This window comes from Brachyhypopomus gauderio, chromosome 4 (assembly GCF_052324685.1).
Source record: "Brachyhypopomus gauderio isolate BG-103 chromosome 4, BGAUD_0.2, whole genome shotgun sequence".
Taxonomy (NCBI): domain Eukaryota; kingdom Metazoa; phylum Chordata; class Actinopteri; order Gymnotiformes; family Hypopomidae; genus Brachyhypopomus; species Brachyhypopomus gauderio.
Genome location: NC_135214.1, coordinates 34858314 through 34879752, shown reverse-complemented (window position 1 = coordinate 34879752; position 21439 = coordinate 34858314). Strand labels below are relative to the sequence as shown.

General features: G+C 44.0%; 2 protein-coding genes across 6 annotated transcripts in view; both read left to right on the top strand.

Annotated features, from left to right (window-relative positions):
* zap70 (zeta chain of T cell receptor associated protein kinase 70) overlaps nucleotides 1-13513 on the top strand; it is a 23747-nt gene extending 10234 nt beyond the window's left edge. For all 4 annotated transcript variants that reach the window (XM_077004289.1, XM_077004287.1, XM_077004288.1 and 1 more), the window contains 12 exons: nucleotides 5243-5721; nucleotides 6313-6473; nucleotides 7157-7295; nucleotides 7497-7578; nucleotides 8853-8875; nucleotides 8961-9000; nucleotides 9238-9448; nucleotides 10177-10383; nucleotides 11410-11602; nucleotides 11945-12085; nucleotides 12231-12343; nucleotides 12645-13513. In XM_077004289.1, coding sequence (XP_076860404.1) covers nucleotides 5243-5721; nucleotides 6313-6473; nucleotides 7157-7295; nucleotides 7497-7578; nucleotides 8853-8875; nucleotides 8961-9000; nucleotides 9238-9448; nucleotides 10177-10383; nucleotides 11410-11602; nucleotides 11945-12085; nucleotides 12231-12343; nucleotides 12645-12762 — 1907 coding nt within the window. In that variant the 3' untranslated portion in view covers nucleotides 12763-13513. The remainder of the gene's footprint in view (nucleotides 1-5242; nucleotides 5722-6312; nucleotides 6474-7156; nucleotides 7296-7496; nucleotides 7579-8852; nucleotides 8876-8960; nucleotides 9001-9237; nucleotides 9449-10176; nucleotides 10384-11409; nucleotides 11603-11944; nucleotides 12086-12230; nucleotides 12344-12644) is intronic.
* Nucleotides 13514-13680: 167 nt separating this feature from the next.
* Nucleotides 13681-18141, top strand: mob3a (MOB kinase activator 3A). 2 transcript variants are annotated; one of them, XM_077004292.1, is made up of 4 exons: nucleotides 13681-13909; nucleotides 14845-15355; nucleotides 16981-17183; nucleotides 17981-18141. In XM_077004292.1, the coding sequence occupies exons 2-4, from the start codon at nucleotides 14938-14940 to the stop codon at nucleotides 18008-18010; spliced, it is 651 nt and encodes a 216-aa protein (XP_076860407.1). In that variant the 5' UTR covers nucleotides 13681-13909; nucleotides 14845-14937; the 3' UTR covers nucleotides 18011-18141. The 2 variants fall into 2 exon arrangements, with proteins under 2 accessions (XP_076860407.1, XP_076860406.1); XM_077004291.1 differs by having other exon boundaries at nucleotides 14842-15355.
* Nucleotides 18142-21439: the final 3298 nt, after the last annotated feature.

The window sequence follows — 21439 nt, the reverse complement described above, 5'->3', positions numbered from 1 at the left end:
TATGATACTCTATATCTCAAGGATTTAGTTTGTGTATAATGGTGGCTGTGACATCATGACTAGCTTTGACTTCAGGTCATACAATGTCTTTAAATTATATACTTTTTCACGAAATTCCAAATTTGCATGTCGATCATATTGGGTTTTTGATTTGTGTTTTTGCTGTATTGCTGTAAAGAGTAGCATTTTCCTCTAGCATCCTGCATCACATTGCACACAAAAGACTTGCTGAAATGCTGCTTTTATAAGAAAAGTCTACAACAAAGAAAGACAAAAAACATCTTTTCCATCACAGAACACTACTGAGAGAACAGCTGTGGCTTCAGAGACGGAGATTTTATTTGAATTTTAAGAGCTGTCGAATACTCTGAAAAACTGTTTGGCAAGCACTTTTTTGTTCTCCCAAACTGATTTGAAATTATGTTTCCATTTAAAGACAAATCCTTTTCAGCCCATTCCGCACAAAAAAACATTTATTATTAAACAGTTATTAGTCTCGGTAATCTGAAAGATAGCACGTGCATGCTCGTGTACCCTCACAAAGTTGTTTGCAGCAGCGATACAAAGTCATTTTGATAACCCTGCAATTACCCTGCACTTATAACTCCATAAATATCTCACTTCATACCAGTTAATATATTTGAGTTTTCATATCAGATAATATAAAGTCCTGTACCAGCGGCAGCAGAAGCCCTGAGGTTTGATCGAGTTACGGTGTTCTCTCCCGGCCCCAAATACCCCAGCATAGCACAACACAGTTGTGGAAAAAGCTAAATATGAGCCCCAAATCAACGTTGGCTTAGGAAAATGAACAATAATCACAACAAGAATAGAAATGATTAAAAGGACAGAGGTCAGTGGCACTAATGGCCTTGTATGTCTTGGAAAAAAAACAGGCTTTTGGTTTCCGCGGTGCACTGCTATTCTTAGAGACGGATTTTTTTCCATTCAGCACAGAGCAGTTATACTTTGGGGCTATTAAACTGTTATTAGACTAAAGAGAAAGTCGGTAATACAGTAAATGCAACTGTTGATGCAAGTCGTGCTCTCAGATTTGGTCCAAACTGACACATGCTAACTGTGCCAGTGAACAGATGTCTAAAAGCTGGGATTTTTAAATAAAATTGCTTTTCTAAAATTGCTACTAATCCCAGGATACTTGTGTACAGTTATTTTTATAGGTTATTTTTACTGCGACTATTTTACCGCAATGTCGTGCCAACAAAAAATGTCCAGATTGAAACTTATTGGCCTGCTCCTTCTTCTAAATCTGCATTGGAGACATGAGAGACAGTGGGAGACGTGGGAGACGTGAGACATGGGACACAGTAGGAGACATGGGAGACGTGGGAGACATGGGAGATGTGGGAGACATGCGAGACAGGAGACACAGTAGGAGACATGAAACACAGTAGGAGACATGGGAGACAGTAGGAAACATGAGACACAGTAGGAGACATGGGAGACAGTAGGAAACATGAGACACAGTAGGAGACATGGGAGACAATAGGAGACATGGGAGACAGTAGATTTAGCGGAGCGACCACCCAACCAAATGCTACCAGCACAGAACTTGGCAGACAGTTCCCCGGTGAAAACGTAGAACTTTGTTTTCATTTTATTCACATAAACATACTGTTATCTACAAAAACACCTCAAGATCGCAGACTCTTGTACTGAGCAGGAAGAGCAATTAAAGTGTACACAATGCGTAAACTGTGGTGTCTTCTGGAAACAGATATTCTTGAATGCTTCCCAGATATCTGCATGCTATCCTCATTAGACGTTAGATAAATTAGACCTGGTGTTTTCAGTATATTTTATTAAAATATTGTATTAAAGTATGACAGTTATTTTTAGTCCTATGAATTCTTCTAATAGCTTAGTGTTTATGAGCATGTCTTTTATAGACGACAGTGTGGTTTGGGCTGTTTCTGAGTCAGTCTCTGCTACTTTGACTACGACTTTCCTGACTGAAACTTTGCTAACAGTAACAGTATATATTATAACTTTGATGTTTCCAGTGTAACGTTGCTAGGTGTGAGTGTAACTTTAGTAGCCTTTTGTAGATTTTAGTGTAAGTTTGAATGTCACTTTGCTAGGGTTGACTTTAACTTTACTAGGTTTGAGAATTACTTGAATCTGTGAGTGCAAATTTGTTAGGTTTGAATGTAAATTTACTAGTTTGAGTGCAACTTTGCTAAGTTTGAATTTGCAGTGATGTTGCAGTGATGTTGCAGTTCTCTCATGATCTCTGCTCTGCACCCAGACAGATTGATCCACTGTCAGGGTGTAAACAGGGCAGAGGTGCTATAGCAGTACACATTCCATCCGCACATGCACACAAAGTCACTAGGGCCCATTCTTTGGGTTTAGGGTTAGCTGTAGAGGTAAGGGTAGGGTTAGGGGTAGGAGTAGGGGTTAGGGATAGCGTAGGGTTAGGGTTAGGGTTAGGGGTAGTTTGAGAGGAGATCACTTTTCACCTCAACTCATCCTACAGGTCTCAGGAAAAAGAACACAGAGGGGAAAAAACCAAAAGAGTGACTAATTTTTGAATTCACAAGATGGTAGCTCACTTAAGATAAAGTAGAGCTAACATTTTCCATTATGAATATGAATGCAGGAAAATGGGGCCCGTCCACCTACACAAATGCTCACAGAGCAGACAGAGGAGACAGGACATAATCTACACACAACACTCATCTGGTCCTAAAACAGAATCTAAAGTGTACAGACTTTGGATGTGAGATCAGAGAAGCCCCTTCTAAGGATTCTTAAAAGCAGAAGACAAGGCCTGAGGTTGTGATGAATTATGTATGAGGGGGCGGAGACCACCAGGGTTGGGTAGATCAGGGGCAGAACATGCTCATCAGAGTTGTCAACAACTCACTGTCACTTTGCTGTCCTTAAACATGCGTGGTCCCTTTGCTGTGGCCTACTGTGAGTTAGAGCACATAGTCGGAGTGTGTGTGTGTGTGTGTGTGTGTGTGTGTGTGTGTGTGAGGGGCTTTTGCTGTGCTGGTGTCCTCTGTAGACCTGCGGGCAGGTGTGACTGTGTCCAGGAAGTGGTAAGGTAACCCTTGTGGGACTTACAGGTGATGCAGGGAGGCCTTGCTGAGAGAAGAATACCTCCTACCCACACACCAAACCCTCACCCTGGACATGTACGGGGGGGGGGGGGGGGGGGGGGGGGGGCTTGAGTGTGGTGACCAAGTGTTCACAGCACTCATCTTTATGTTCTGGTGTATTCCTTGATCCAACATCTGTGACGCTGGAAAGCAGAGCATCTTGGGAAATGGTTCTAGCAGAGCCCAGAGTTTGTGGTCCTGGTCCTAGAACTTCTTATGCATGTGGTTGACAGGTCACACTGGAAAACGCCTGTGTAAGGAAGATGTTACTGCTAAAAAACACCACCCTCATCTCTGACAGTCCGTACACCACCCACACACAGGAAAATATTAGAGTAAACACAGACATTAAACTGTTACAGCAGCAGAAACCTTGAGCACACCTTAGGGAGAAGACTCATGAAAAGGTTAGTTTTCTTAGTTAAATATGTCAAATGCTTCATGGCATAATCAGCCAACAAAAATTACTTAATTTTGGGTGTTTAATATATATTTTTAAAAGCTTAATTTTGGGTGAAAAAAAAATAAAAATTATTTCACTTCACATGGATATGTTAGTAATGTGTTTCTGTGTCTTATGTATTTAGAATTGTTGGTGTTTGTTGTGAATTCTCTTTCACACATCCTGTTGCCTTCAGTATTCTACTGAGCTTGACTTCATGACTTTACGGTAATGTAGAAACTATCAGATAAAATGCTTGACACTTGACACATCAAGAGTTCAGCTGAGGTCACCATCTTCTTCCTAGTGGGATTGTTATCGATCCCGCTAGATCGAGTGTGTTTCTCATAGATCACGGCGTCATTCGGTAGTGGTCATTAACGTTTGCAGTGCACCAGCACCTGTGGCTGAGTGTAGATGAGATCAGAGGGGGAGGGGAAGGATGTGTGTTGACTTCCTGTTGTGGGCAGGATGAGCTCAAACGGGTACCGGAGAATTTGTTCCCTCAGTAGAGAGTGTGTTCCAGCAGGAGAGAGTGTGTTCCCTCAGTAGAGAGTGTGTTCCAGCAGGAGAGAGTGTTCCCTCAGTAGAGAGTGTGTTCCAGCAGGAGAGAGTGTTCCCTCAGTAGAGAGTGTGTTCCAGCAGGAGAGAGTGTGTTCCCTCAGTAGAGAGTGTGTTCCAGCAGGAGAGAGTGTGTTCCCTCAGTAGACAGTGTGTTCCCACAGTGGAGAGTGTGTTCCCTCAGTAGAGAGTGTGTTCCAGCAGGAGAGAGTGTGTTCCCACAGTGGAGAGTGTGTTCCAGCAGGTGAGAGTGTGTTCACACAGCAGAGAGTGTGTTCCCGCAGCGGAGAGTGTGTTCCCACAGCAGAGAGTGTGTTCACACAGCAGAGAGTGTGTTCTCGCAGCAGAGAGTGTGTTCCTACAGCAGAGAGTGTGTTCCTACAGCAGAGAGTGTGTTCCCGCAGCGGAGAGTGTGTTCACACAGCAGAGAGTGTGTTCCTACAGCAGAGAGTGTGTTCACACAGTAGAGAGTGTGTTCTCGCAGCAGAGAGTGTTTTCACACAGCAGAGAGTGTGTTTCCACAGCAGAGAGTGTGTTTCCACAGCAGAGAGTGTGTTCACACAGCAGAGAGTGTGTTCACACAGCAGAGAGTGTGTTCTCGCAGCAGAGAGTGTGTTCCTACAGCAGAGAGTGTGTTCCCGCAGCAGAGAGTGTGTTCACACAGCGGAAAGCGTGTTCACACAGCAGAGAGTGTGTTCACACATCAGAGAGTGTGTTCTCGCAGTGGAGAGTGTGTTCACACATCGGAGAGTGTGTTCCCGCAGCAGAGCAACACTCCAGCCCCTGTCAGGACTGTGCACACTGCTGCACTCCCACAGTTCACTCCACACACAGCAGGAGTTTTTCAGCCCTGTTAACCACAGAAGGGTTATGCAAACATAGTAGCAAGAGAACATTGATATTCACTGTGTGTATGTGTGTGTGTGTGTGTGTGTGTGTGTGTGTGTGTGTGTGTGTGTCTGTGTCTGTGTGTCTGTGACTGTGTGCGTGTGTAACTTGTGTAGATGAGTCAAACAGAGAGTTAAATCTTTTCCCACCTTCAGTGTAGCGTAACATGGCACAGCTGAAGGGCATCAGTTGAACTCCATCTCTCTCACCGTCTCTAATGTAGTCACAGGAGTCTCCATCTCCTGCACCGCTGCCCCCACCACCCATCGCTCCACCCTCGGGCCTTCACCCGGACTCGTCATGATCGACCCCGCCACCGACCTGCCCTTCTTCTACGGCAGCATCAGCCGCTCGGAGGCCGAGCAGCACCTGAAGCTAGCGGGCATGTCCGACGGCCTCTTCCTGCTGCGCCAGTGTCTGCGCAGCCTGGGTGGCTACGTGCTCTCCCTCATCTGGAACCTGGAGTTCTACCACTACCCCGTGGAGAAGCAGCTCAACGGCACCTACTGCATCTCGGGCGGCAAGCCCCACTGCGGGCCCGCCGAGCTCTGCGAGTTCTACAGCAAGGACGCTGACGGGCTGGTGTGCACCCTACGGAAGCCCTGCCTGCGGCCGCCCGAGCAGCCCATCAAACCCGGAGTGTTCGACAGCCTCAGGGACAACATGCTCCGGGAATATGTGAGGCAGACCTGGAACCTGGAGGTGAAGGAGCAGGACTACAATATTACACACAATATCATCACAGTAATACAGCAACACCACACAATATTACACACAATATTACAATAATACAGCAATACCATACAATATTACACACAATATTACAGTAATACAGCAACACCACACAATATTACACACAATATTATCACAGTAATACAGCAACACCACACAATATTACACACAATATTATTAATAATAATAATACAATAATACAGCAATACCATACAATATTACAGTAATACAGCTATACCATGCAATATTACAGTAATACAACTCAGTAAATACATTTATGATGCATTGACACAAAAGCCGGTCTGACCAAAGAGCACAATTTCAGAGTTTAAATACACTGTGTGTTTGTGTGTTTGTATGTGTTTTGTTTTTTTCATTTAGTTATTTATTTTTGCATATTTTCAGAACAAAATATGTTCTGCCTTTATCTGAAATTTTTATTTTAAAAAAAGATCCAGCTTGTCAAGACCAGCAAATGGTTAAATGGTATTTTTATCTTAGCCATATGTCACTGATTTAAAATAACATGAAAATAACATGCCTGTGATTTGCCGTGTGGAGGCCGAGGCCATGGAACAGGCCATCATGAGCCAGGCTCCTCAGCTGGAGAAGCTGATCGCCACCACGGCCCACGAGAAGATGGCTTGGTACCACGGCAAAATCACCCGCACAGAGGGAGAAAGACGTCTCTACAGCGGATCCCAGCCAGACGGAAAGTTCCTGTGAGTGAATCCGCACGTTTGGCCCGGCTGTCTGTTCAGTCAGATATTTATATACTCTAGGTGCAGCTGCGCATTATGGGTTTCTATACATCTTTAAATACATCTGAATATATGTTCTAATTTTATATGTAGTGTTGGCTATACCATGTGATTAGTGAGCTAGTCATCTAAGGCTGTGGGAATAAATTGTAAATTGTACATTTTATGTTTTGCAATAAGGAATGGAACATATAGGCCTGTGTGAATTTGTGAAATACATCACGCCTTACAGTAAAAACCTTTTGGCCTAGAAAAGTGGCGATCACCTCGAGCAGCACATTTTTACCTAAAGCATCTGGCGCACAAGACCTTTCCTAAAGAATCAGCATGGAAAGAATCAAGATAGTAAACTAATTATTTTCAACATTCTCTTTAAAGGTTAACGCACACGTGTTCAGTAAAAATCCCAAAGAACAAACATAAACATGTATTGAATATAATTTAATATTAATTCCAGCTGCATTCGGAAAAGATTATGTGATGAACTGGGTTGACTGAGAGATCCTTATAGTAACATAGCGGTTTTTCTAGAAAATGATCTAGTATGCTATTAATAGACTAGGTATTTGATAGATATTCTGTGAAACACAGTTTCATGCCATTTGTGGGCAATAGTTTTACACAGGATGTTTTCCTCTCTCTAGGGTACGAGAACGCGATGAGTCGGGTACCTTTGCACTGTCGGTGATGTATGGAAAAACAGCCTACCACTACCGAATCCTGCACGATAAATCTGGCAAATACTCCATGCCAGAAGGGACCAAATTTGACACTGTGTGGCAAGTATGTTTGCATAGCTACATGCCCCTATAAAACCCTGCTTGTTTTATTTAATCCCAAATGAGTATGAAATGACTGCAGATTGTTAAACGGTGCTATGGAGAGGCCTGTAACGTGTGAAGTGTGATATAATCCTGTAATTCTGTATTATATACTTAATCATTTCTATAATTGGTTTTTCCTATGTTGGTTCTTCTGTCACAGCTGGTGGAGTATTTGAAGATGAAACCTGATGGCTTGGTCACATTACTTCGTGAGGCCTGTATGAACCAGAACTGTGCAAACCGTATGTACACCCTCCTGTATATTCATTTACATTATTCACTTAGATAACGATGCACATATTTCTCTTAATAACGCTTGTGTCGCCTGTACCAGTGCAAATCTTATGATGCATTTAATACGAGTGCAACTGACACCAAGCGTTACTAACCCTCACATAAAAATAGACATATGTAGGGGCATTTATTAATATGATACACAGGCTATTAATAACACTGCACCCTTACGACACGTAATAAATCAGTGTGAACAAATCAGCAGTGAAAAGGTTGTATCTTCATCTGTTCAGACAGTAGCAGTATGATCGACATGATCGTGGAGGGGAATTAGAATATATAATATATATTCTATATATTATAGTTAGAATAATCAATAATATAGTATTAAAATATGATTAAAAATTGACAAATTTCTATGCACTTTGGGTATAGTAGTTCAGGGCCAGACATCTCAGAGAAGACATTCTGCTGTATGCTAACACAAGCACATTGTAAAAGAAACATGTTCCGTTCTGACCCAGAGAAAAGGCAGACACCACGAGCCCATATGTGATACCCACTGAAATAACTGAAGATTTCTCAGGGTGAGGAGTCACATAAGATCAGCGTTACACAGGATGGCATAGAGGTATTAAGTGTAGGTGAGAGTAATAAGATCAGCCAATAGGGAGAAATGGTGAGAGCATTCAAGTAAGCCAATTAGACTTAGCGAGTCCCCCTATGTGAAACTATTTGAGTATTAGCAGACTAATATAGCCATCTAGGCAAATAACTTGAACTGTTTGTTGTTTATAGCCAGAGGTGAACATTCCAGGTTCAGAAAGTAAAAGTCCTTCCCAGGATTTTACTCAAGCTTGCTGGATTTTCTAATTAGTGGCAGGTAAAATTAGTGGAATCAACACAATCCTGGAAGCCTGAGCAAGATCCTGGTCAGGACTTTGATTTTCTGAATCTGGAATGCCCACCTCTGTTTATAAGAATACATTATTTTAAATAAAGATTATTCTTGATTTTTTAGTACTTGTGCTGTGCACTTTGCTTGCCCTGAATCAAAAAGGGAAAATATAAAATTTTGTCCATAACACTTGGATACACCAGGAAGACCGTGGGTGGTACCACATCCCAACTCTAGGGACATTATGCTCTATATTTCACTGTTTTCATAGCCAATTATCAGGGACGCTAAAGTGGGGATATTAAATCGGACAGAAACCTTTAGGACATGGTCATTTTATGAATGACTGACATGAAACTAAACACGGCTCTGTTTTGTCTTTAGAGACTCCAACAGTGCCGTCATGGGTAAGTGTCAGAAACATTTCCTTCATGTCCTGTATCTCACCATAAATAGTCTATGAAAACTGAACGTGCCTGTGTTACTTTTCAGAGGAGGCCGAGAGGTAATGGCTACACGCCGCCCCCTGAAGGTGAGATGGCGTCACTACAATATTTACTGTAAGGCGTCAATATACACGTGACAATTTCTACCTGTGTTTTTTGTGTTTTGGAATGTACGCAAAAGTCTGTTGATTGTTTTGGTGATTTACTTTAAGGTTATTGTGGGGGGGGGGGGGGACTTGTACTTGAGGAATGTATCATCATTATCTTCTCCTTCTTATTCTCATTATTATTATTATTATTATTATTATTATTATTATTTTCAGTTCCTGGAGCCTGCAAGATCCCGACCCCACTACCTGCAGGGCGGCAGGCTCTGCCCATGGACAGTGATGAGTTTGTCAGTCCGTATGCTGACCCGAAGGAGCTCCAGGAGAAGACGCTCTTCATCAAACGCGAGAAGCTGATGGTGGACGAGGTGGAGCTCGGATCAGGGAACTTCGGCTCCGTGAAGAAAGGCGTTTACAAGATGAAGAGGTAAGGTATTATTGGTGTGAACCAGTGTTGCTATGATCTCCTTGCATTTGTGCCCAACTCTGTCAATGTGTGGCCTCTTACCCCTACACAGATACCCCTGTGGCCTCGTACCCCTACACAGATACCCCTGTGGCCTCGTACCCCTACACAGATACCCCTGTGGCCTCTTACCCCTACACAGATACCCCTGTGGCCTCTTACCCCTACACAGATACCCCTGTGGCCTCTTACCCTTACACAGATACCCCTGTGACCTCTTACCCCTGTACAGATACCCCTGTGGCCTCCTACCCCTACACAGATACCCCTGTGGCCTCTTACCCCTACACAGATACCCCTGTGACCTCTTACCCCTGTACAGATACCCCTGTGGCCTCCTACCCCTACACAGATACCCCTGTGGCCTCCTACCCCTACACAGATACCCCTGTGACCTCTTACCCCTGTACAGATACCCCTGTGACCTCTTACCCCTGTACAGATACCCCTGTGACCTCTTACCCCTACACAGATACCCCTGCCCCATGCTGTGGTTGCCTCTGTCTCAGTTACACTGACTGCAGTGAAAATCTCATTGCATTTGCACTTTTGCTGAGGCCATATGCAACAACGCTGAACACCCTCACAACTGCAAAGCAATCGCTCTTTCCCTTTTCCTATGTCTCACACCTCTGCCTGTCTCTCTCTCTCTCTCTCTCTCTCTGTCTGTCTGTCTGTCTCTCTTTTAGCAAGCACATCGACGTGGCCATCAAGGTGCTGAAGAGTGAGAACGAGAAGGCGGTTAGGGACGAGATGATGCGTGAGGCTGAGATCATGCACCAGCTGGACAACCCCTACATCGTACGCATGATCGGCCTGTGTCAGGCGGAGGCTCTCATGCTGGTGATGGAGATGGCACCCGCCGGACCCCTCAACAAGTTCCTCTCGGGCAAGAAGTAAGAACCCACCCGCCCTCACACCATCAGTTGCAAACACGCAGTGTCTTTATTACACAAGTGCAATGGCAGAAGACTGAAACCCAAACTAATGTGGGTCAAACATGTCCTCCTCGGGGGGGGACAACCAAAAGGACCACACCAAAGACATTAGCCATACTCCTAACCACTAATTAAACACATTTAACTAGCCAACAATTTTTTATCAATACTGAAGCGTTAATTTTTAATGAAATAAACGTGTGGAGAAGCGCCGGGCATAACTTACTCTGGTTGGCACACAGCCCACAGCCTATGGAGGCTTGTACAGGAAATAAAGGCAACAGTATAATAAGAAAATGGCTTCTTCCTGAGCTTCATCACAAACATTTCAGTGTATGACAGTCCTGGACAATCTGTGTGTATGGCAAACAAAGGACCTCACTTGACTGTATTTATCTTTCATCAAGGCTAACAAATAATTATGCAGAGAAGTTTTTTGTATACAGTAAGTTTGCCCGACATGAATCCAGATGTTATTATAAACTGAAACGTAGGGGCTTAGTGAATTCAAACAATTCATCAATAAAAATGTATTTACATTTAAATTACAACAGTTGTTACAAAGCAGCTTTACAAGTGTCTGAGTCCAAGCCCCCAGGGAACAAGCAAAGGGCAACAGTGGCAAGGAAAAACTTCTTAAGGGCATGAAGAAGAAACCTTGAGAGGAACCAAGACTCAGGGGGGGAACCCATCCTCTTCTGGCCGACACTGGTCACCATAATAACATTCAATTAAACACATACTTGTGTGCCTCTTGCTAAACCTTTTCCCTGTTTTTGAATGTAAAATTATCTGAATGAATAAACAGATACTGTAACCAATACTGTAACCCTTTATTCTCTCTTCCTGTTTCCCTTCTTCTTATGAGCAAGTTCTAATTGTAACTTGTTGTAATTGTGTGTGTGTGTGTGTGTGTGTGTGTGTGTGTGTGTGTGTGTGTGTGTGTGTGTGTGTGTGTGTGTGTGTGTGTGTGTGTGGTTCCAGAGACCAGGTCCCAGTGGAAAACGTCGTAGAGCTGATGCACCAGGTCTCACTGGGGATGAAGTATTTGGAAGAAAAGAATTTTGTGCACAGAGATCTGGCAGCTCGTAATGTGCTACTAGTCAATCAGCACTACGCCAAAATCAGTGACTTTGGCCTCTCGAAGGCACTTGGGGCAGATGACAACTATTATAAGGTAGGAAAAAACCCAGCCTATGCATGAGTGTGTGTGTGTGTGTGTGTGTGTATGTGTGTGTGTGTGTGTGTGTGTGTGTGCGTGTGTGTGTGTGCGTGCATGCGCACAATGGGTTGCTGTTATTTTTGCTGCTTTTCTAGTTCTATGTCACAGACCACAAAGTCCCACAGCCACTGTGAAGAGATCTATGTAGATTTGTGTGGTTTTCTGTGTTTGTGTGTATATGTGTGTCTGCCTCTGGGTTGAAAACAAAATTAAAGACCACCGTTGTGTGTGTGTGTGTGTGTGTGTGTGTGTGTGTGTGTGTGTGTGTGTGTGTGTGTGTGTGTGTTGTATGTTTAGGCACGCACATTAGGAAAATGGCCACTGAAGTGGTACGCCCCAGAATGCATCAACTTCCACAAGTTTTCCAGCAAAGGTGATGTGTGGAGTTTTGGGATCACCATGTGGGAGGCCTTCTCATATGGGGGGAAACCGTACAAGGTACAGCTGCACATCCCCACGGAGCAACTCACTCTGTCATTTCCCAAGCCACAAACGACAGTCACCCTTGACAAACAAAAACGTGACTTCCAGACATCTGCCTGTTTGTTGACGTTCCACCCTACACTTGCTTTGCACTGTACAGAAAATGAAGGGTCCCGAGGTGATCAGCTTTATACAGTCCGGGAGTCGCATGGATAATCCTGCCGGTTGCCCGGATCCGATGTACGAGCTGATGAAAGAATGCTGGATCTACAAGTGCGTGAACTTCACTCCAATGACTAATGAATTACACAGAAGTGCCACACTATACACGCTCAATGACCCCTCAAAACCGAGTGAGGAAATGTTGAAACTGCCCCTGGGCTAGTGTTAGCTCAGAGGTCAGCAGACTGACCAAACAACGCCTCTGTATGTTTTGGTTTGGTTGTAATCCTTTATAGCACTGCTGAAACACCAGTTCTGCAGAGCTTCTGTAAATGCTATCCAAGGTGTCAGCTGGTTTGTATACCCCACTGAGAGCAATATGAAAGAACTGTGTTATTTCTCTGTTCTACAGGTACGAAGAGAGGCCTAGCTTTGTGCAAGTGGAGGAGAAAATGAGAACCTACTATTACTCCATCTCTAAGAAGGCCTCCACTGACCCAAAGGAACAGCAGGAGAAACCCGCCGCCTAGCAAGAGCTGGGCTCACTCTGACACCACAGCGCCCCGTAACTCAGTGTCTTCACAGTTTTATAGTCTGCTATAACATGGCCGACACGCAGTTCGTGAAGGCAGAGGTAGCCACACCCACATATGTGTGTGTGATACTGAAGGTGAAACACAAACACACAAAACAGATCTACCATGACTAGGACTGCAGCAGGGGCCGATGGGTAGAGACATTCACAGCAAAAACTAAAATCACTTCCCACTTCCTGTTTTTTTTTTTGCTTCTTTATCAATGTATATTTTATCCCCTACATATTTCTATCACGTTCTCTTTAATGATGATGACATAATGATGTTTAATGAGAAGTGAGTTCATTTTCTCTTGCATTTGCTTTGTGTTTTGTGTGTCATGTTTACCGTAGCTGTACAGTGAGAGTGCTATTCTTATGAACTTCTGGAAGCTCTTTTGAGTCTGATGTTTGGCAGACGGGAGAAGACCTCCCTCTTCCATTCAAAAACGTTTATCAGAATGATGAGACAGTGGAAATCAACAGCTCAATAACGTATTTTCAGGTCGACTGTTGTAGCCTACTGCTTCTATGTGAATGTGTGCTGTTCATTTATTCATTTACACATTTAATAAACCGTGCAAAGTCAATAAGTACAACTTGTGTGAAGCGTTTCAACGCACCAAAAAGCTTTGAACACACGCAGGTGACTGCAGGTAACCGCTACAAAGACGATATGGAAACGTATGTGAAAAACATCCGTTTAATTTTTTTCTGTTTTGCTTGATAAAGTCATTTAGCGTTATTCCCCACGCCTGAACATCTGTTTGTCCCCAGTCTCTTTGGCGTGAAGCTTTCGATATCTAAGATAAGTCTGAAGTTTCCTGAGCGAGCAGACCTGGGTGTGGCGACGTGTGGCGAGAGGAAGCGGCCCGTGTTCAGCAGGGAGGGGTTTCTCTCCACTTTCCTCAGTAGACTAACGATAATAATTATTACAGAGTAGCAGCCGTGCTCATAATTACGCAATTGGAATTTGGGCTCAAGCATAATGTAGTTTTAAGCGTGAAACTATCTCCATATAGTCGGTTAATGCGGTGCTTTACGCGTCGTTACAAAAAGGCGGTTCACATCAAAGCGGAACAAGAAAGTATCCGGGCTCGTCGGTAAGTTTATTTCAAGTTCCACAGGCAACGTGCAGTAGACGAAAACGGCAAGAGTGTCGCTTGTTTCTGAGAAAATTGTAGCGTTTTGTAAAAAGTGCAGTTTAGATTTTTTTAAAGTAATTTTCTTCTCGTCTTCGCGGTTTGGTTGTCGTCACGAAAGCCAGCCGCGAGCTCAAGAGTTTGTTTCGCTTACACGGTCCATGGCGCCCTGGGCTACAGCAGCCTGTTGCTGAAATGGATACGATTGATTTTCAGTGTAAATAAGTTATCCTTCTTTCTGCCTAGTTGCTGTGTGCGCTACACTTTAGCGCAATTACAGATGGATGGGTTGTGCTCCCATGGGGCTACGCACCACCTATGGTGCCTAACAGGAAGTCACTTAGCCCGGGGCAATAAATTCCCCTCACATTCCCGAGACGCTGCTGTATCGTTTACGAAGTTTACCATGGTCGGGTATTCGGAGAATTATCTAGATTTATACGACTCCACGGGTCTTTTAACGCCTTGTGGTAGTTCGGCCTTTTAACACGTTCAGTTTGTTCGGTTTTTGTTGACGTCCTGTTTCTTGGCCTATCTCATGGTCCTCAGGTGCCACCAGACATTTGTTTTCACAAAAGAAAGCTGTTTTACTGCGTCTCATTGTTCGCAGAGGTTGGATTTTCCACTTCTATAAACATGTCACTAATACAATAGACAGTATGACACCCGTGAAACGAGTCTAGGAACCCAACAGTTAAAATGTCAATTAGTATATTAGGTGTCTATTTCAGTAATGGGACACACACACACACAAAGAAACCCTGTTCTGCTTCTCGCCTGCTTCTAGTCTTATTATTGCTAAATGGACAAGAGAATAGAAAGACCAAATATAATCTCTCTCTCTCTCTCTCTCTCTCTCTCTCTTCCTCCCTCTCTCCCTCTCTTGCCCTCAGAAGGTCCTTAGCAACAGCGTCTGTATTGCTGTTTTGCTCCCCCTCTCCCCCTCCCCAACTCCTTTTGTTGCTGTCCTAAACCCAGCCGGTCTGGTCATGTCCATGGCCCTGAAACAGGTCTTCAATAAAGACAGGACGTTCCGGCCCAAGCGCAAGTTCGAGCCCGGCACGCAGCGCTTTGAGCTGCACAAGAAGGCGCAGGCATCCCTGAATGCCGGGCTGGACCTGAAACTGGCGGTCCAGCTGCCCCACGGCGAGGACCTCAACGACTGGGTGGCCGTGCACGTGGTCGACTTCTTCAACCGCATCAACCTCATCTACGGCACCATCAGCGACTCCTGCACGGACCAGACGTGCCCCGTCATGTCTGGTGGGCCCAAGTACGAGTACCGCTGGCAGGACGAGCAGAGGTACCGGCGGCCCACTGCGCTCCCGGCACCCAAATACATGAGCCTGCTGATGGACTGGATCGAGGTGCAGATCAACAACGAACAGATCTTCCCCACTAACGTCGGTAAGGACTCGGGTCAGACACTTGTGTTGACGTTCAGACCTGTTGAGCTGGCTTACGCGGTCAGAACCAGGGCAGCACCTTCTCACTCTTATTGAACAAACAGGGAATTTACATATTTTTATCTGTGCCATTGTGATTTTTTTCACACTGCACAAAGCTATCTTAAGAGAGATATAAATGTGTGGCCCCTTTGTTTTTCCGTAGCACAAGGTTTCTCTGTATAGTTCAGTCACTTCTGCAGTTTTATCATCCTTCATGCCTCTAGAACACAAGTTCTTTCATAAGCTTGACCTAAAACAGTAAAGGAAGTCATTTTACCTTTTTATCAATGTATTGATGTGATTTATTTAGCTATTACAGCTCCACACAAAAACAGTTCATATATTATTCAGAAACACTGGCGTAAAAAAATAATTGGCCATTTTTAAAGAATTGTTTCACAAGTGAGAAGGATCCTGATTAATAAAACATTCACGTGTGTTGAATCTTAAAATCCTAACCATGTTTGGTATATGTATGTAACCGTGTGTGTGGCCATTTTCCGGCCTGCCCCTCAACCACCTCATGGCATCTCTCGACCCTCACACTCCTCCAGCCGTCGCCCTTCGCTCTCTGCGATATAAATACCTGCGCATGGATCTTTCCTTGCCTTACCCCCCGCAGATCGCCAACTTTTACGAATCTTCATCAGTTTGCTATGGAGAAATCACACAAACACATGAAAGACACTGATTAAACCTGTATGTTTGTTTCTTAGTGTGTTGTGACCTGGACTTTATTGCCCATGTCTGCGCTGCGGTCTGAGATCAGGAGCAGTGGAAATATTCACCTTGTTCTTTGAATAGATTGTGTGTGTCATGGTGTGTCTCAGATGAGCTGCTCTGTTTGGTGCAATTGCTGACAGGAAGTCTAATGATGTCGTCAGGGACATTAACCACATTTAACCACCAGAGTGTTGTGTGTGTTCACCGACGTGCATGTTAGTTAGGGTCTAGGTGCTGCGTTTGCACAGCTCTAGTAGGGCCATAAACACTGTGTGACTGCTAGACACACACAATGTTAGGACGGAACACATTGAGGTTTAGCAGCTTAGCATAGAAGAACTTGCTGAAGTTTATAGTGGTGACATAGATACTCACTGAAATGTATCAGGTTAGCATGGAATAACTCGATGAAGTTTAGCATGTTGGCATAGAACCACTCACTGAACTTGATCAGGTTAGCATCAGACTCGCTGATATTTAGCATGCAGCTTCAGTTTAAGGAACATGCATTTATTAAACCCTCATTACATGTAGATTTGCTACTGTCGGCCAATAGCAGTTATATACATTAAGAAAATAGCTGCACAGATCTACAATACGTCTGACCCAGATGCCACTGTGAAAAACACACTTGATTTTGTTGCTAGTTTAGTTACTGCAGTAATGTTTCCTCTCACACCTTAATTCACCGCTTAACTTCAGACCTTGTGCTGTGAAGAGTGAGAGGCCACACCTCACCATGTCTCACCACACCTCACCATGTCTCACCACACCTCACCATGTCTCACCACACCTCACCATGTCTCACCACACCTCACCATGTCTCACCACACCTCACCATGTCTGGTCATTTTTCGGCAGGTACTCCCTTCCCTAAGACCTTCATCCAGGTCGCCAAGAAGATCCTATCACGCCTCTTTCGAGTGTTTGTTCATGTGTACATTCACCATTTTGACCGTGTCAGTCAGATGGGAGCTGAAGCCCATGTCAACACCTGCTACAAGCACTTCTACTACTTCATTAATGAATTCAACCTTATAGACCACAAGGAGCTGGAACCACTGGTGAGTGTGTGTGTGTGTGTGTGTGTGTGTGTGTGTGTGTGTGTGTGTGTGTGTGTGTGTGTGTGTGTTGGGAAGACGGGTCGAGTGACTGCATCACATCACCTCTGTTTTGTCTGCATTTGTACATTCCTATTTAAATATGCAAAGGACGTATCTACAGGGAAGGTTACCAGGGAGGGGCAGGGAGGCATCTGACCAATCCACTGTGGAGCAGCATGTTCTAATTAGGAATGATGTCACAATGACAGTGCACAGAATTTCCACTCCACCTGTTCCTCACCTGACCTTAATGAGAAACCTGCAGCGCACACAGCTGGACACCCACCCACACCCCACCCACGCCTTTACCCGTCCTCTCACTCGGCCTATACCCATGCTTTGGAGAGTGACCACACGCGTCACTCTCCGCCAAGTGTGCGTCTCGCTCCGTCTTGCTGCCAATTCTCTAGCGGGTGAGCAGGTATCTCGCTCCTGTAGCCCTGTGGCCATAGAACCCAATCTGTAGGATCAGGTGACACCATCAGATCCTGTTACTGATCCCCATCCAGTCGGCCGTGTGTTTGTGAGGTGTTGCACAGAGCTCGCGGTGGTGGTCACGGCCACCTGCGGCGGAGCCTGTCTGTCTCACAAACAGAAACCAACCATAATGGACGGAGGATGTGAAAGGAGAAAGTATGTTTGCATGGTCAGGTGTGTTTAGCTGTGTACTGTAGCTGTTTTGTTTGATGTGCATGTGTTTGACACTGGCACATGATGCTGGAGAAACTGAACCGCTCCCTATTTTACTGTCCAAACAGAAAGAGATGACGTCACGGATATGTCACTGAAAGGGAGAAAACCACCACATGGATCAGCTAGACCAACGGAACAGTTATTTGAGGGGAAGAAGAAAAGAAAAAAAAAACAAAAAAAATTCAAACCAAAGTCTCCAAAGACTCTATTTTTATACACTTTTAAAGTACTGTAATATTCTATAGCAAGATACATGTTACATTTCCTCTGCGCTCTGATGTGTAGGTGAATGTTCTTAGGAATCAGTATTAGCTGTTTTCTTTTTTTTCTTCACAAATTGATTCTAAACTTGATCATTCCTGAGCTTTTTTTTTGCTGTTTTTACTCTCTGAAGCATACAGATTATATTTGTGAATATTTATGTATGTATTTGGGACATTAAATGTATTGATAGAAATTATTACTTTTTAATTCCAATTATTCTGGTTGTCAATGGCAGCTTTTGTTGTAACAGTATAAACTATTTTGCGAGATTGTGATGTAGTTTACAGTTCTGTTGTTGGATATGATTTGCAGTACGTTAATTCCAGGCAAATGTGCACAGAACACGTACACTGAGGTTAGTCAAGATGCAAGAGGATCTCACTGAAACAAACGTCATCCACTCCACAAATGTCAGTCTAGCTACATGGATCATTTTCAAAGTGCATTTTTGCAGATTGGCAGATCCAGGCTTGCCCGACTTTTGCCATGTCTGTTACCCTCCATCCCGGTCACCACAGGTCAGCTTCTCACCTGACCGTTCTCTGCTGTTAACGGTATAGGGACTGGGTGGGGGAGCATTCTCGTGCCAGTGTGTACATAAGAAAGGACCTAACTGTACACCAACAAAAGCAGGATGTGTCTAATAAAACGTATGTGTGTTTCTAATTACACTAGGTTATTATAGTTCAAAAACGCTTAGTGAGGTTTCACTTAACTTGTCTGTAGGCATCAATGAAAGGAGGCGCTTTATTACCTCCACATATTTTACTGCTGTACACTGCAATTAAAGCTGTGTGCGCGCGAGTGTTCGTGTGGGTATAGCATGACATTGTCCACTAGATGGCGCCAGAAGCATGCGTAAAATCGATTAAACAGATTATAGACAGTTTATGACGGTTATGCAACGGTGATGATTTGCACAATGGCCTATTATTATGTTTGCCCTACATGTGTCAAATTAAGGTTATAAATGACTTTGAAATGTTCTTTATAATTTTGCCTTTGGCAAAAGGGATGGAATAGGGAGCATCAAAAACGAAGACTAAGGGACGGTATGTCAAATGAAGCATCTGACATCATCTCAGTCAGATTGCCGTTATGAAACGGTGAAGTCGTGAACTACAGAAGGCTGTTAATTAGCCACAATACGCGCATGTGCAGTTATGCCCACGGCTTGCAGGGTCTCTGGCAACTGCTGAAATTTCCAGAAAGTTCCTCGAGCTGTCGATGCGCGTGTATCCAAACGCGGATCAGAGACCTCAATGGCATGCATGTAAATACCGTAGACTTGTTTCAACACAGTATGGGAAACGCAGCAATTACACAAACGTCCTCATCCGAAGCGATCAGTGCACAGTAGATTGCAAAGCGATTAAAAATACAAAAAGAGGTGAGATGGTGTTAGACGCAAATCGCTGCATATCCTAGCTGGCTCCAACAACAGGGAGAAGAAACATTTAGGCTGAACGCTCCCAACAACCTGGAACAGAGTCGCTACCACGGGGGCAGTTTTGAGAGGGGACGAGGGTGGACATGCGTCCCCCAGTCATTCCTGTTCACACTACTCAGTGTAAATAACCCAAATATTTCAGAATAGCAAAAAAGAAATCTGGTGCATCTGATTTATTATGGAGTGTAAACAGAGTTTATATAAATAATGTTTTTTTTTTTTTTATCGCAGCCCCAGTGTAGTTTCAGGTCCATTCGCGCAGTCTCTTCTAAAAACGTTTTCAATTTACTTTGACACTGCTCGGCTTGTCCGTGTCCTTCAAATGCCCCGGACGCCTCTTGGGCGTGTGGTACGTGCGCGATGTGGACGGAGACACGAGCGGCGCTAAATCTCTGCAGTCCGTCTGCGGTTTGTTGAGTGTCTTTTTTTCTGGAATGTGCCAGAGAATTCGAGAAGAACGGAAACAACACGTCAGTGGGCGGAGCGATGACGCAACATGCCGTTTTGAGAGATTCGGCGCAGTTAAAGTGGTTCAGTGCGGATAAAGCGGTTCAGTGCGGTCAGGAGTTGCGTCAGAAATGTTTTGACAACACCGATAATTTTACAGCATAATCACCTAGTTCGTGTTCTTTATCAGTCATTCATGATCAAACAAATGAATAAACGTAAAAGCTTTGGTGCAATCTGGGACTTTTTTAGAACACTAAGCTAATCTAAATCTACTATTTATTGATTGATTTATTTTATTTGGTTTTGACTGTATGTGAACAGAATAGACTTTTGGGATATTGTTGGGTGGAGTTTTTGTTTCTCCTCCCATTAGATTTCGTCTCGTAAAGCTAAACATTTGTGTATGTACACTTTAATGTTTAACAAAATGTGTCAGCATTGTTGCTGTGACTATAAGCAGCGTCATGTGTGACTGCACTTTTGGTGACTTGATTAATGACGTTTAGGTACCAGTTTAAACAGGATTGTGAATGGCAGCGAAGGAAACGCGATTATGTAACATGGGCTGAGAAACAGGTGGTTCACTTGAGGAACTGGCTGGATAAAATTCCTCCCGTCGAGGAACAAAAGCTCTTTTCTATATTTTGGTAAATTTTGTGTTTTACATTAATACATAGGCTATTTAATAACACTGTGGCAATGCGACGGTAAGTTGACGTCAGTAGTCTTCATGCCACACTCCTCAGGTGGTTTGATTTAATCTCATTCACGGATAACAGTGCACAACAAACCTCATACTAGCGTGCACACGGGTTGCTGAAACACGTTTTCATGTGGCTCGTGCAGAAACTGCAGCAGTTAAGGCACGTGAGTCGCCCTTTCTGGTGACATTTTTTTAGCAGGGCATCCATTTGCATATAGAGCGGATCATGTTTCTCCAGAAGGACACGCGAGGAAGACTTGAGGCTCTCGAGCTGAAGGGAAGGAGGTGGTGGGTTGGGGTGAGAGATCTTGACGGTTTGTGTATAGTAGCTGACTCCTTGGAAAATCTACACAGCCTTGATGTAACAGAATATGGGTGGTGACTTGAGCATATGTTCTGATTTACTTCTGATCACACACCGCTGCGCTCTCTCTCTCTCTCTCTCTCTCTCTCACACACACACACACACACACACGCATTCGCACATACACATAGTGTATTTTACTTATTTTAAAAACACCAATAAAATTTGTAATACTTTGTAAAAATATTATCATCCTAGATCTACAGTAGTTTGTTTTCTCACCCTTGAAGGAACCTTTCCAGCCGCAGCACACCTGAGCCAGGTAAACAAAAACACCAGGAGCCTGTTTTGTG

Excerpts from the sequence above, each read along its gene's own strand:
- mob3a (XM_077004292.1), top strand. The coding sequence starts at position 14,938 with ATGTCCATGGCCCTGAAACAGGTCTTCAATAAAGACAGGACGTTCCGG. Across the intron at positions 15,356-16,980 it reads GATCTTCCCCACTAACGTCG|GTACTCCCTTCCCTAAGACC; the intron begins GTAAGGACTCGG and ends ATTTTTCGGCAG. Across the intron at positions 17,184-17,980 it reads ACAAGGAGCTGGAACCACTG|AAAGAGATGACGTCACGGAT; the intron begins GTGAGTGTGTGT and ends CTGTCCAAACAG.